This window comes from Amblyomma americanum, chromosome 3, assembly GCF_052857255.1.
Source record: "Amblyomma americanum isolate KBUSLIRL-KWMA chromosome 3, ASM5285725v1, whole genome shotgun sequence".
NCBI classification, from domain to species: Eukaryota; Metazoa; Arthropoda; class Arachnida; order Ixodida; family Ixodidae; genus Amblyomma; species Amblyomma americanum.
In genome coordinates, this window is record NC_135499.1 from 68,342,727 (window position 1) to 68,357,140 (window position 14,414).

Genomic DNA, 14,414 nt, shown 5'->3' on the forward strand with positions numbered 1-14,414 from the left:
AAATTTACCAAAGCAGCTACCTGAACGCCTAAGAAGACCATCTTATATACCAGCATCAACTGATCACCGCCATAAAGTTTCGATTCCATCTTGTCATGCAAAATGTTTTCATGACTCATTCATACCTAGAACATGTGTCAGCTGGAATCGCCTTCTCTATGACATCGCTTTTATAAGAGATAACACAATTTCGTAGAGCCACTCTATTTCGCTGAATGGGCATAAGCTTTTTACTGTGTAAATTTTGCCACTTACTGTCCGAACAAAGTTTTTAATGTGTCTCCGCCGCATTCTTTACGCGTTTTTTTTCCTGTGTTTTACGCCTATTTCTATGTACTTGAACTTTCCTTCGCTTCTCTTTTTGTTGCTGCTGTTTATATTGCATTTTTATATATGCCTACTCCTCTCTGTAGTGCTCCTGGGTTCTGAGGATACAAAAACAAATCAGTGCGCGCAAACTCCAACGCGCCGCGTATAGAATCACTCAGGGCCACCGGAGAAGAGAGCCTTGCCTGCAGGTTGTAGATGAAGGGCAGTCGCAGTGACAGGTCCGCCTGCCAGCGCTCGCCGAACACAGCGTTGAGGACGCCCCGGTCGACGCCGTCCATGCTGGCCGTCTCTCGCGCGGCCTTCATCACCTGATGCCGCACATTGGGAGAGAAGAGGAGAAAGCTGCAGTCTCGTCCCAACTCCTGGGACACGCGCGTCTCACTGATACGACCTTCGTCCACTCATCTGCACACGAGCCTTCCTTACAAATATTTCACTAAACAGTCTACAGACTTTTGCCTCCAAAGTCTATAGACTTTATGCCGACAAGTTACGTAGAATGGTTTTTAGGCGATACAAATCATGCTGACAGTCTGTAGACAGTCTATAGATTTGTGAACATACACTTATAGTAGGCTTTTGTCTAATGTATAGAATGTGAAAAGACGAACGGATACATCTATCAGAAGGAAGGCAACATAGTCTCTAAGAACTCTATACACAGTCAATATATCATTTTTATAAGGGCTAGCACGTGTCAGTCGTACCTACCTGCCGCATCAAAACATCTGCAGACGTCTACGAACTGTTATCGCTTGCCTCCAATATTCGTGCATTCGGTTATGCCATATAGCATTGCACCCCGATAGCTCGCGGGTGAGATTTTCTCGATAACTGCGCCAACAATCGCAGCCAAGAGTACAGTATTATCGCTGAGCGCATCCGCCACGAGCCGCCTCCTAAATCGCAAAAAACTGGGGCGGGCCACCCGGACATTCGGGTATGTTTCGACGGGCTTCTCGAAGCACATGGACCCAAACGCTCGTGCCCTTGACGGCCGCGAAACCCCGGCGAAGGGGATAAAAGGCGTGCTCCGGCCCGTCAAGGCATTGTTTTTTAGGGAGATCCGGTCCCTCGGGTGCCTCCGGCCTCGGGGGGCGACGGTTGCAAGACTGCTGGTGCCATCGTCTCGAGTCCCCGATGGAACCAGGTGCGTCAGATGGTCAGGTGGCGACACCGGGCACGATGGTGATGGGGCCTCGTACGACAACGTGTATGTGGAAACCGCGTCAAGTGCTCCGTAATGAGGCTGCTATTCGCCTGTTCGAACCGACGGCATTCCTTGATGATAGCGTCAACCATCGCTCATTCATTATAAACGAAGAGGTTGAAAGCATCGTCGGCGATGCCTTAGAGGACGTCTCCAACGTTATCGGTTTCGGACCTATCGGCGTTAACTATGATGCACAGAAAAAGATCGTCCTGAATGTATAAGACATGAATGACTGAATGGGAGTTCGGGCGTGGCCAGCGAGCGCTTTCTTCGCAGCCAGCTGGCGACCAAATGGCTTCCCAAACAAGTCGCGAAGCTTCTACTTTCAGGCATGCAAGCTCGTAAGTTATTCTCCGTGGGCATCAAACCACACATGGGATCTGTCCTTGAATGATGTTAGTGAGCACTACAGTGGGATCCCACCTGTTATGTCTGCTCACGAATCCTGCATATTTAGCAGTATCTGACATCGACGGCGTCTGTACCCCCAGGATCTCGTGGGTGCGAAATGATGGCCGTATGGGTGGCGGATGCCGTTGCAACGTCCCCGTCCTTCGACATGGCAGCAAATCTTGGAAGTGAATCCCGCTGCGGAGCTCCGTGTCGCCGCTAGCGGGAGATCGCACCTTCATCATTAATGTGACGAGAACAAATATATTTACAAAAAAGGGAAAAGATGCTGCTAGTCGCAACATCTGCCATCCTAACTTGAAGCACCTGAGCTGCGGCTAGAGTGAGAAAAGGACAGGGAGAGGGAAAGAAAGAGGAGACCGATAGAAAGATAAGGGTAGGGCGGCAATGTACGCTGTACGGAAATAAAAATATACAAAATACTCACAATACAGGATTTCCCTTTTCCGGGGTTTCCTTTTTTCACCTCACTCTCCCAGTAACGTGATTTCGCGGGCACATTTGAAGCAGCATGTCCGTACATGTGGGGAAATCGTGTATACATTTCACGGTTGAGCATGCTGTCGGCGTTACTTCCATTGCGCTTCCTCGATTTTTTTTTATGACACTGCAAAGCATATCTCCTTGAGTGCGGACGGTGAGAGGTATGCTCTATACGCTCCCTACGCGAGCTGAGTTCTGCGAAGGTCATCCATCTTGTTCTTTAAAGCATCCAAGTTATGGCCGCCCCTATTGCATACGAGAGAAATGGTTAATTAACGCTGCGTTTAGAGCGGGCGCTAGCTCAGTCGGCTTATTTTAGGCTTTCATGCTCGTGTATTTTGACAAAAACGCTGTCGCAACAGATACGTTGTTATTAATGCGCCGACTGCACCAAGCCATCCATCAATGAGTTATAAACAACGCGCCTGGAGTGTAAATAGGCGGAGTGTAAATACAAGTCACTAATACTTTCTTTTCGGCGAAAACAGAATACTTAGTCCAAAATTTCTTCAAGATACAAAAGCTGTACAAAAACCAACTTTCCACGAAAATATGCACACGGACAAAAAGAAAGCCCGTAGTGTACGAGAAAAATAGCTGAACCAACAGAACATGTGGCAGCAGTAGAGGGCGGAGGTGTCGGCTTCTCTTTCTGCGGAGCCTGTGTGTTTTGGAGACACGTGACCATGTTTGGCCAATAAATGTGCGATCGGCACGAGCAAAAAAGAAAATCTGGCCACCATGAGGAGTCTGTTCCGCAGAGACTCTACTTGTGCTGAGAAAGATGAAAGCGCACCAACAGAGCAAGGGCCCCTTGCACTCCGGCAACCGTAACACGGTTCATGGTATGCTTAAGGATTCCAACGAAACCGGTCCTGCAGGGGCTCGGGTGCGTGTATAGCATGCCGTACGTTGGCACTGCCTGACATCGTAGCAAGCTGCAGTCGCAGCCCAGTGGGAGCTACGGGCTCTAGACGGCTTCCACACGCGCCTCGAGCAAACGACTCTCGCTTGTAGTGTCTACCCCGCCGCGAAAACAATTTGCGGCAGGTGACGTGCGCAAGGCCCCCAATGTGTATAAATAAGTACGGAAAACCTCTCCAACTGAGTGACGTACCGACAGCGCTTCAACGGCGTTATTCTCATCCTTCGGTGGTTTTAAACTGCTTTTCTTTGGGACACCCGTAGCACTTGAGAAAATTCGCAATACACTCGGTGTTTTCAAGTTCGTTACTTGCATCCCTCCATTGGGGTCCATTCCCCAGCGTGTACGCGAAGCAGAAATACAAACTAAATTCAAATTAACGCAATCGTCGCGTGCCACTCCAGTGACGTCACACACGTCGTATTCTTTGCTGAAAACCACCACTATATGTGATTAACTACGCGCTATGCGCATACTATGCGCTCAACCTGGCATCGTTCGGGATGTGGACGTCCTCGGAAAGGTGCGGTGTAGCGACCACAGAATTTTAAGGTCTCGAATTACCTTAGACGAAGAGGGAACAGAAGAAGGTAGTGAAGAGGAAGTCCATTAACGAGTTAGCGGCAGAAGGGAAAATAGCGGAATTCAGGATATCGCTGCAGAACAGATATTCAGCTTTAACTGCGGAAGACGATCGTAATGCCCATACAGTGAACGATAATCTGACAGCTATCATTACGGCGGGCGCGTTATGTACAGGCGGTAGGACGGTTAGAAAGGACACAGGCAAGCTATCTCAGGAGACGAAAGATCTGATTAAGAAACGCCGAAGCATGCTATCGAAGTTAATAAAAAAGCGCAAGGTAGCCGACATAAGTATAATATGGAGAGAATAGAGCATGCTCTAAAGAACCGAGGTAGCCTAAAAGCGGTGAACAGGAAACTCGGCTTAGGTAAAAACCAGATGCATGCGTTAAGAGACAAAAAGGGCAAAGCCATTAGCAATGTGGATAAGATAGTTGAAGTAGCCGAAGAGTTCTACACAGATCTATACAGTAGCCAATGTAATCAGAACGTTAACGAGAGACAGCAGAGCACAGCAATGCGTCATCCCGCCAGTAAGGAAAGAGGAAGTAAAGAAAGCCTTAGGTGCCATGCAAAGGGGAAAACCAGCTGGGGAAGATCACGTAACATCAGATCTTTTGAAGGGCAGGAGGGAGATTGTGCTAGAAAAACTAGCAACCCTTCATACGCAATGCCTTACGACCTCGACCGTACCAGAACCTTGGAAGAACGTTTACATTACCTTAATGCGCAAGACAGGACACGTCAAGGGCTTGAAAAATTACAGACCGAACAGCTTACTGTGCGTTGCCTACAAGGTATTTGCTAAGGTAATCGCTAATAGAGTAATGGCAACAACCAAATGATCAGGCAAGCTTTTGTAAAGGATATTCCACCGTAGATCACATTCACACTATATGATAGATTAATGCGCAGAATATAACCAGCTTCTATATATAGCCTTCATTGATACGAGAAAGCATTCGACTCAGTGGTAACCTCAGCAGTCATACAGGCATTGCGGAATCAGGGTGTAGGAGAGCCTTATGTAAAAATACTGGAAGATATATATAGCAACTGCACCACTACCATAGTCCTCCACAAAGACAGCAATAAAATTCAAATAAGGAAGGGCGTCAGGCAAGGAGACACAATCTCGCCAATGCTAATCCCCGCCTGTTTACAGGAGGTATTCTGAGGTCTGAGGAACAGTTGCGAACAAGAGTTAAATAGAGAATACCTATATAATCTCTGATTCGCTGATGACATTGCCTTGCTGAGATACTCAGCAGATGAACTGCAATCTTGTCCAATGATTTAAACAGAGCACCACGGTGGATCTAAAAATTAACATGCAGAAAACCAAATCAAAGTTCAACAATGTCGGAACGGAACAGCACTTTACAACTGGTAGCGGGGTGCTGAAAATGTTGAGGGAATACGTCTACTTTCTGCAGGTGGTGACCACTGATCCGGATCATAAGAGGGAAATATCTAGAAGGATAAGAATGGGGTGGAGCGCATATGGCAGGTTCTCTCAGATCATTAATGGCAGTTTACCAATATCCCTCCAGAGAAAAGTGCACAGCAGCTGTATCTTACCGGTACTCACCTACGGGGCAGAAACGTGTAGGCTAACGAAAAGGGTTCAGCTTAAGTTAAGGACTACGCAGCGAGCCATGGAAAGAAAAATGGTAGGTGTAACGTTAACCGCCTACTTGACCGAAATTTTGCTAATCATAAAAAGGTTTTTCACAGTACACCCCCGGATTATGTTACCCGCTAAACATTGCGCTCCAGTTTCAAGCAGTTAAGGCGACAACGACACGCAAAAATCAGTCTTCAATACCGAAACTGGAAAGACGGGCGCCATTACCCCCCCCCCCCTCCCCGCCGGAAGTTACGCATGTTTCAGACGGAAGTGCGAGCAGGTGCGACTCGTTCAAAACGCTGGTACCGATAGCGAGTGCAGCACTTTGCTCAATAATTCTTATATATTAAAAGTCATATATATTAAATCGCATAACATGCATCTTAAATCGGATTAAATGCCCCAGAAAAAGTTTTAAATGTGTTTTATTGCCTGTGGTAGACTGAACTCCTGGCGCAACCTCAGAGAAGATGATCGCGGCGCGATGTTAGTGTCAACCGTCCTGCCGCTAACACAAGTACCGCAACAAGACCAACGTTACTGACATCAGTCTGCAGTTCCGTGTCGGCCTCCTCGTCGAAGTGGCCAAGTACAGGTACTTTGGAGACGCGACTTGAGTTCCGTGAAGGCTCTTTCCTGGTCCTCGCCCCAGAAGAAGAACTCAGCGTCTTTCGCCCGGCGGGTAAGAGGCCCAGCTAGCTTTGAGAAATTGTGATCAAACCGGAGATAGTACGCGCAGAGGCCCAGGAAACGACGCAGGCACCGTTTATCGGTTGGATTGGGGATGGCAGCTACGGCTGCCGTCTTTGTGGGTTTTGGGCTAACTCCTCGAGCGCTGACCATGTGACCAAGAAACTTGAGATCATTAAACGCAGTGAAATTTTTCTGGCTTAAGAGAAGGACTGGTGGAACGTATGGCTTCGAAAACAGCATGCAAACGTTTCAGGTGCTCATTGAACATGTCGGAGAAAATCACGACACCGTCGAGATATACGAGGCACGATTGCCACTTCAGGCCAGACAGCATGTTGTCCACCATTCATTGGAATGTGGCAGGGGCCGACCACAGGCCAAAAAGGAGTACCTTAAACTCGTATAAACCGTCAGGAGTAATAAAGGCAGTCTTCTCTCGGTCGCGTTCGTAGACCTCTATTTGCCAATGCCCACTGCGGAGGTCAAGGGGCGCAAAGTATGTGGCATGGCTAAGGCGGTCTACGAAGTCATCAATGCGTGGCAGGAGGTACACATCATTTTTCGTCACGTTATTGAGGCGGCTGTAATCCACACAGAACCTTAGAGTGCCATCTTTCTTCTTGACGAGGAAAACACACGATGCCCAGGGGCTCGTGGACGGTTGTATGAAGTCGTCCGAGAGCATTTCTGTAACTTGGCGGAGGATGGCATCACGTTCTTTAGAAGACACCCAGTAAAGGCGCGGACATGGTGGTCTTTGGCCATCAGCAATTATAATTCGATGGTTGGTGAGCGTAGTCTGTCAGACAATGGAAGTTAATGGAAAACAGTTGCGGAAGGAATATATGAGGCTTTCCACGCAGCGTTTCTGACTGACCAAGAAGTGCGGGTACACTTCGGTCGGAATGGCCGTAGCCGTCGCCTCATCGAGGTCTGATGTCGTAGACAGAGAGCACCGGCTGGTAAACTCTCCAAGCTCGTCAAAATCAGCGACCACTGCTGTCTTCGTCAAAGTTGCAGTTCACTGATAAATTTTGTCACTAAGATGTCGGTGCGACCGTTGGCAAGGCCTGCGGGGCCTCTAGCTACACAAACTTGCCGAGCGAGTAGCAGCGACATGTTCGCTTCAGCGATGCCAAGAGTGCCGGTGATGTCACTACACACGACTCTGACAAACATGCTGGCTCGCGGAGGGATCGTTATGTGGTCGTCATATACGGGCAACGTTACTCTGCGGGGCTCTGTGTCGGTGTCAACAGCTCGCTGGGCGGAAAAAGATTACATAAGCTCCCCAAGGTCGATGATCGCTCTATGCTCTTGAAGGAAATACATGTCGAGAATCGGATCTTTTGAGCAGCCACGTAATACGGCAAAGGTACCGGTGAAAGTAAGACCACGGATCTGCATGTGGCAGGTGCAGGCGCCCATCGGCCTCACTACGTGGCCATGGGTGGTGCGGATCACGGGAGAACCTTACGGAGAGTTGTGGCTAGCTGACTCCTCATCACAGAAAAATCAGCGCCGGTATCGCCGCTGCGGTCACATCACAGTTACCTGTCGGCGGTTACTAAAATTTCAGCGGCAACCAGTCGTTCGCAGCACGTCGGCGAGGTCGTCGGATCGGGTCGTCGCCACTCGGGCCGTCGCGTCCAATCGTCGGGTAGAGGCTGTTGTCTCTGTGCAGTAGGGGCGGCCGAGGGGACGTGCCTCTGAACTGACCAGAGGATGAGGGCCGACTGGCCGAAGCAAAGCGCCTCGGGTATGGTGATCGCGATTGGAGCTGCTGCGAGGTCAGGGGCAGCACCTTAGCGGCCAGGTATTCCTCAATGTCCTGCGGTATTTCACTATAGCGGGGTCGAGGCGCGTCCGGTGGGAATTCTCTCAAATTCCGATACGTACAATTTCGCAGAATATGGCCGGGCTCCCCGCAGTGGTAGCAGAGCGGCCGGTTGTTGGACGTGCGCCACACGTGCGCATTGCAGGTCCTGCTGTTGCTACTCGACGGGCCGCATGTAACAGGAGGGGGGGGGGGGGATGATTCGCCAACGGGGCGGAACGCCTGCTGTGCGGGGGCAGGTCGGCGTAGGGCATCGCTGTAAGGCATGACGTGCGTCCCCGGAAGTGGTGCTGGTGGTGGCTGTACTGCTCGCCGGATTTCGTCACGGACGAAGTCTCCTGTAAAACCTAAGCTTGCCGTCGAAGCATCCAAGTGGAGGTGTCGCAGTTCTTCGCGGACAATGCTCCATACAAGCTCTCGCAGAGCCTCGTCCCAGGGGGCTGGAATGGACGCGCGGTAGTGAGTGGCTGCCACATTTGCCTGTAGGCCATACTGGGCACTTCATCCCTGCAAGGAACCTTCCACGCTCGTAGCTTCCTTGGCGAAGGCGGCGACGGTTATCGGAGGATCGCGAATGAGGCCAGCAAATAGCTGCTCCTTCACCGCATGCCGTACCTTTGTAACTTCGGGCATGGCAGGGTCGGCCCTATTCAAGAGACGTGTCATGTCCTCTATAAACATGGCCTCGCTCTTGTTGGACTGCTGTGACCTGGACCGAAAGGCAATTTCAGCATTTTCTTTTCGCTCGCTCGAACTGAATGTGGCAAGCAACTCACTGCGGAAAGCTGCCCACTTGGAGAAGGACGCCTCGTAGTTCTCAAACCACGTTTTCGCCGAGTCTTGCAGTGCGAAATACACATTCATCAGCTTCCGCTCATCGTCCTCATTGGGTGAATGCGGCCACATGGTCAAAACTGGCCAGCCAATCTTCTACATCCTCGAACCTTTCGCCGTGCAAGGATGGCGGCGACCGAGGTGGGAGAGGGACGAACGGCGGGTGTTACGTTTCGCCTACGACGCGCGGTATAGCCGGCGCGGATGCAACGGACGCCGGGGCTTCGTTCAAAGTGGCGGTCATTTTGGGCCCGTTCAGTGCTGCCGTAACGCCTCTCGCCAAGCACGTCCAGGCAGGTTTCAATGCCACGTGTCGTCGTGTGTGCGTGCGTGTGTGTGTGTGCATGTTGGTGCCCACGCTTGTCAAAGTGCGGCAGCCGGGGAGAGGAGCTCCCCAACTGGGAGGCGAGGAGGTCTGACCGGCGCCGGCCCGGCGGACGCGTCACTTCACGTCTCAACATGTCCGTGCGTCGCCGTCTCGTGCGACTCATCCTAAGCCGTTCCTTCTTGCCCTCGACTCCGAGGGTATAAAAGCCGCTGCCCCGGACGCCAAAGGGAGACTTCGATTTCTTCCTTCGAGTAACGTGGTCGCCCTGACCGGCTGCTCTTTTGCGATGCCAGAATAAACAAGTTGTTCTGTTGCCAGTCGACTCATCCTTTGCCGGGACCTTCGGATGTTTCCAGCTGTGCCCCAGGCCGCCAGGCCAACGCTACCCTTGGGGCTTGCAACCCATTTGCAACAACTGGTTGCCAGCGGTGAGATCGCGACAACGGAGGCCAGCAGCGAAGATATGCGGTCAACTGTATGCTGAGCAGCACAACGACCATCCGGGAGCAGTGCAACGAGCCCTGTGTGATGACTGGTTGCCTGCAGCGGAACGACTGCGCTGAATTCTTGGCTGCGAGGTTTGGTGAGTGCGCGACTTTCTTCTTCTGAGTTTTGCCAGGCTTTTGTTAGTGTCAGAAACAGAGCTGGTAATTGTGTTGTCGTTCCTGCCGGGTTAGTTTGCGGCAAGACAATAGTAGGCAGTAGAGAAAGCAGCATTCGGAGAAGCCATGGATTTGAAGTCGTTGCGCAAACCGAAATTGCTGGAGCTTGCAAGAGAGTTGGGTCTGGATGTCTCAGACAAACTCAGAAAACCAGAACTGCTAAGGGCTATTCTTGAGTTGGAGGCTGAGGATGACGAGCTGTCGGAATGCCTTGAGACCATTGAGGAGAGGGAGCAAAAAGAGGAGCGCGAACGTAAAGAGCAAAAAGAGAAAGACGAGCGCGAACGTAAAGAGCAAAAGAGGAGCGCGAACGTAAAGAGCAAAAGAGAAAGACGAGCGCGAACGTAAAGAGCAAAAAGAGAAAGACGAGCGCGAACGTAAAGAACAAAAAGAGAAAGAAGAGCGCGACCGTCAACACGCTTTGGAAATGAAGCGTCTCGAGGTAGAGATGGAACGCGCTCGTAATGGAAGTCAGGCACACGGTGCAGGAGAGCGGGTATCGTTCAAAATGACTGACCTGATGCGGCCGTTTAAGCTTGGAGAGGACATTGGTTTGTTCCTGGTTAACTTTGAGCGAACGTGCGAGAAACAGGGGTTCTCTCGGGAAACGTGGCCACAGCGCTTGCTCACTTTGTTACCCGGCGAGGCGGCCGACGTAGTCGCTCGCTTGAAGAGAGAGGAGGCAGAGGATTTCGACCAAGTGAAATCGAGTCTGCTAAAAAAGTACAAGGCTGTCAGCGGAGGCGTTCCGTCGGAAGTTTCGGGAAAATGAAAAAGGCAGAAGTGAGTCATATACAGAGTTTGCCTACAGGCTTATGTCAAACATGCAGGAGTGGCTCAAAGAAGAGAAAGCGTTTGGTGACCACGAGAAAATACTGCAGTGTTTCGGGCTGGAACAGTTTTATAGTCGGTTACCTGAGAACGTGCGGTACTGGGTCTTGGATAGGCCAGACGTTAGTACAGTGGCTAAAGCCGCCGAGCTAGCCGAGGAGTTTGTGACGCGTCGGGCTCGCGGAGCTAAGGACGGTCAAAAGGGTGAATTTGGCTCCAAGTCTGAGTGGCCGAAGTTCACACCCATGAGAGCAAGGGGGGACACACGTAGTACGAATGCGAGTGAAAGCAGTCCGACCGAACGTAAGGAGACGCGGCAGCCGAAGCCGAACGCAGAAAGCGGTTCGAGACGAGGCAAGCGCGCGTGTGTTATACGTGCCAGAAGCCGGGTCACTTTTCGGCGCAGTGTCCAGAAACAAAAAGAGAAGTCGTGTGTTTGTCATTATGTAGCACTGACGAGAACATGAAGCTTCTCGAGCCTTACATGCGAGACTTCCTCGTGAACGGGAAAGAGTGCCGAGTGCTTCGTGATCCGCAGCTACAATGTAGTTCACCCCTCTTAAGTAGAACCCGATATGTTCACGGGCGAGTGCGCATGGATCAAGCAAGCCGTGGAAGCTCATAGCGTGTGTCTGCCCGTAGCAAAAGTGCTTATTGAAGGACCTTTCGGAGCACTTGAGACGGAGGCCGTAGTGTCATCTATGCTGCCCCCCCCCCCAGTACCCGTACCTATTTTCGAACAGGTCCGATCACCTCCTGCGCGAGAAGGGCTTTTGTTTGGTGAGGCTAGCGTTCAGGCCTTAACCAGATCGAGTGTTCGGGAGCTCGCTGCAAAGGCGGTAGTTGCGGGGCCGACGTTGTCGAACATTGAGAAAGGGTCGGAGGCGCAGCAAGCTGATATTCAGAGCACGTCCGAACTGAATAAAATTGAGCCTGTAGCGTTGAAGGCACAGGTACTGGAGAGGAAATGCCCGACACGGGAAAGTTAGAAGAACTTCCGGTCGAGCTTCCGGGACTAAGCTCAGTGACGAACAGGAAGACACCGATCAGGTCCATTAGTGACTTACTCAGTAAAGCACCGTTGTCGCCTGAGCAGAAAACCGAACTACACCACTCTTACAAGAGTTTCAAGGTCAGTTCTCTGAGAGGCCTGGTAGGACTTCTGTCCTTACTCATGATATAGAACTTACCTCCCCAGAGCCAGTACGATCCAAGGCGTACCGGGTGTCACCCCGCCAGCGCGATATTATGGAGGCTGAGGTAAAGAAAATGCTACAGCTCGGTGTTATTGAGGTAGGTGAGAGTGATTATACCTCCCCTTTGATTTTGGTTGAGGTACCGGGCAAGGAACCTCGTCCTTGCGTCGACTACCGCAGGCTTAATTCCATCACTAAGGATCAAATTTATCCGATCCCTAACATCGAGGAGCGCCTTGAGAAAGTTAGTAGCGCTCAGTTTATTTCCACCCTAGATCTTGTCAGGGGTTATTGGCAGGTTCCACTTACAGAAGAGGCTAGTAGGTATGCGGCGTTCATTTCACCAATGGGAACATTCCGTCCTAAAGTTTTGAGTTTTGGTTTGAAGAACGCGCCATACTGCTTTTCAAGCCTCATGGACAAAGTGTTGCGGGGACAGGAAGAATTCGCTTTACCGTATTTAGACGACGTAGCGATATTCTCCGCATCCTGGTCTGAGCATATCGCACACTTGCGGGCAGTGCTAACCCGCCTGCGCGAAGCGGGCTTGACAGTCAAGGCTCCCAAGTGCCAATTAGCACAGGCCGAGGTTGTCTACCTCGGTCACGTGATTGGACAGGGTCGTCGCCGCCCCTCTGAAATAAAGGTGGCCGCTGTGCGAGACTTCCCGCAACCGCGCACGAAGACCGATATTCGGTCGTTCTTAGGTGTCGCCGGCTACTATCAGAGGTACATCCCCAGGTACTCCGATATCGCGGCTCCCCTGACGGATGCTCTAAGAAAAACAGAGCCCCAAACAGTCGTCTGGAGCGAGACAAAGGAAAGAGCTTTTAGCGCCTTAAAGAGCGCCCTAACAAGCCAGCCTGTGCTACGATCGCCAGACTACACAAAAGGGTTCGTTGTTCAGTGCGATGCTAGTGAGCGAGGCATGGGCGTTGTACTGTGCCAACGGGAAAATGTAGAAGTGGAACACCCCGTCCTTTATGCTAGTCGTAAGCTGACCTGTCGTGAGCAGGCGTACAGCGCCACCGAGAAAGAGTGTGCGTGTCTCGTGTGGGCCGTTCAGAAATTGTCATGCTACCTAGCCGGCTCGAGGTTTATCATTGAGACGGATCACTGCCCTCTCCAATGGCTGCAGGCCATCTCTCCCAAAAATGGCCGCCTCCTGCGCTGGAGCCTCGCTTTGCAACAATATTCCTTTGAGGTGCGTTACAAAAAGGGGAGTCTCAACGGTAACGCCGATGGCTTAAGTCGAAGCCCCTAACGTAGGAATCCGCCTCAAAGTTGTTTGTTACTGATGTTTTCTTCCTGAGGCAGGATTTTTAACATATTGCTTTTGTTTAGTGTTTCAAAGTGATTATGTGCTTTCTAGTGCAATTTTCCAATTTGTGGACACGTTCTGAGTGCTGCTTGACTACTGTAAGGAACTAGGCAGTAGTATAAAAGGGGAAAGAGCCTGGCAGAGCTTAGTGAGGGTTGTCTCGTGCTTGCTGACTGAGCGGTTGCGTTTCGGCGTAGTTCTAACGCTTGCTGAGAACGAGCACAAAAATGGCAACTCTCCCGAAGTCACTCTGCAGTGTCCTGTGTGATCCTGAACCTGAGAACGAGGCCTTCTCTGTGCGCTGCGCTCAAGCAACGTCGAGGGACGACCGGTTTCGATTACGAGCATCATCGAGCGACATCCCTCCGGACAACGGATGCAGTCCCCTGACCATCGGGATCTCCTTCTCCCGGCGGGGTGGTCTGTTACGTTTCGCCTACGACGCGCGGTATATCCGGCGCGGATGCAACGGACGCCGGGGCTTCGTTCAAAGTGGCGGTCATTTTGGGCCCGTTCAGTGCTGCCGTAACGCCTCCCGCCAAGTGCGTCCAGGCAGGTTTCAATGCCACGTGTCGTCGTGTGTGCGTGCGTGTGTGTGTGTGCATGTTGGTGCCCACGCTTGTCAAAGCGCGGCAGCCGGGGAGAGGAGCTCCCCAACTGGGAGGCGAGGAGGTCTGACCGGCGCCGGCCCGGCGGACGCGTCATTTCACGTCTCAACATGTCCGTGCGTCGCCGTCTCGTGCGACTCATCCCAAGCCGTTCCTTCTTGCCCTCGACTCCGAGGGTATAAAAGCCGCTGCCCCGGACGCCAAAGGGAGACTTCGATTTCTTCCTTCGAGTAACGTGGTCGCCCTGACCGGCTGCTCTTTTGCGATGCCAGAATAAACAAGTTGTTCTGTTGCCAGTCGACTCATCCTTTGCCGGGACCTTCGGATGTTTCCAGCTTTGCCCCAGGCCGCCAGGCCAACGCTACCCTTGGGGCTTGCGACCCATTTGCAACACGGGGCATTGCCGGAGTACTGACCTGTCTATATAGCTGACCGTGGTGGCCTTCAAAGCTCGCACCGGCGTTGACAGTCGCTCAAACTCGGGTTGCAGGCCTCACAAGCGGCGACTCGCTTTGTGAACGAGTGTG

At 51.6% G+C, this 14,414-nt stretch overlaps 1 protein-coding gene across 1 annotated transcript in view; it reads right to left on the bottom strand.

The window, feature by feature from the left end:
- The window catches only part of LOC144123029 (glycogenin-1-like), a 99,926-nt gene that overhangs the window by 50,417 nt on the left and 35,095 nt on the right, over positions 1-14,414 (bottom strand). The window contains exon 3 of the mRNA XM_077655954.1: positions 513-638. Coding sequence (XP_077512080.1) covers positions 513-638 — 126 coding nt within the window. The remainder of the gene's footprint in view (positions 1-512; positions 639-14,414) is intronic.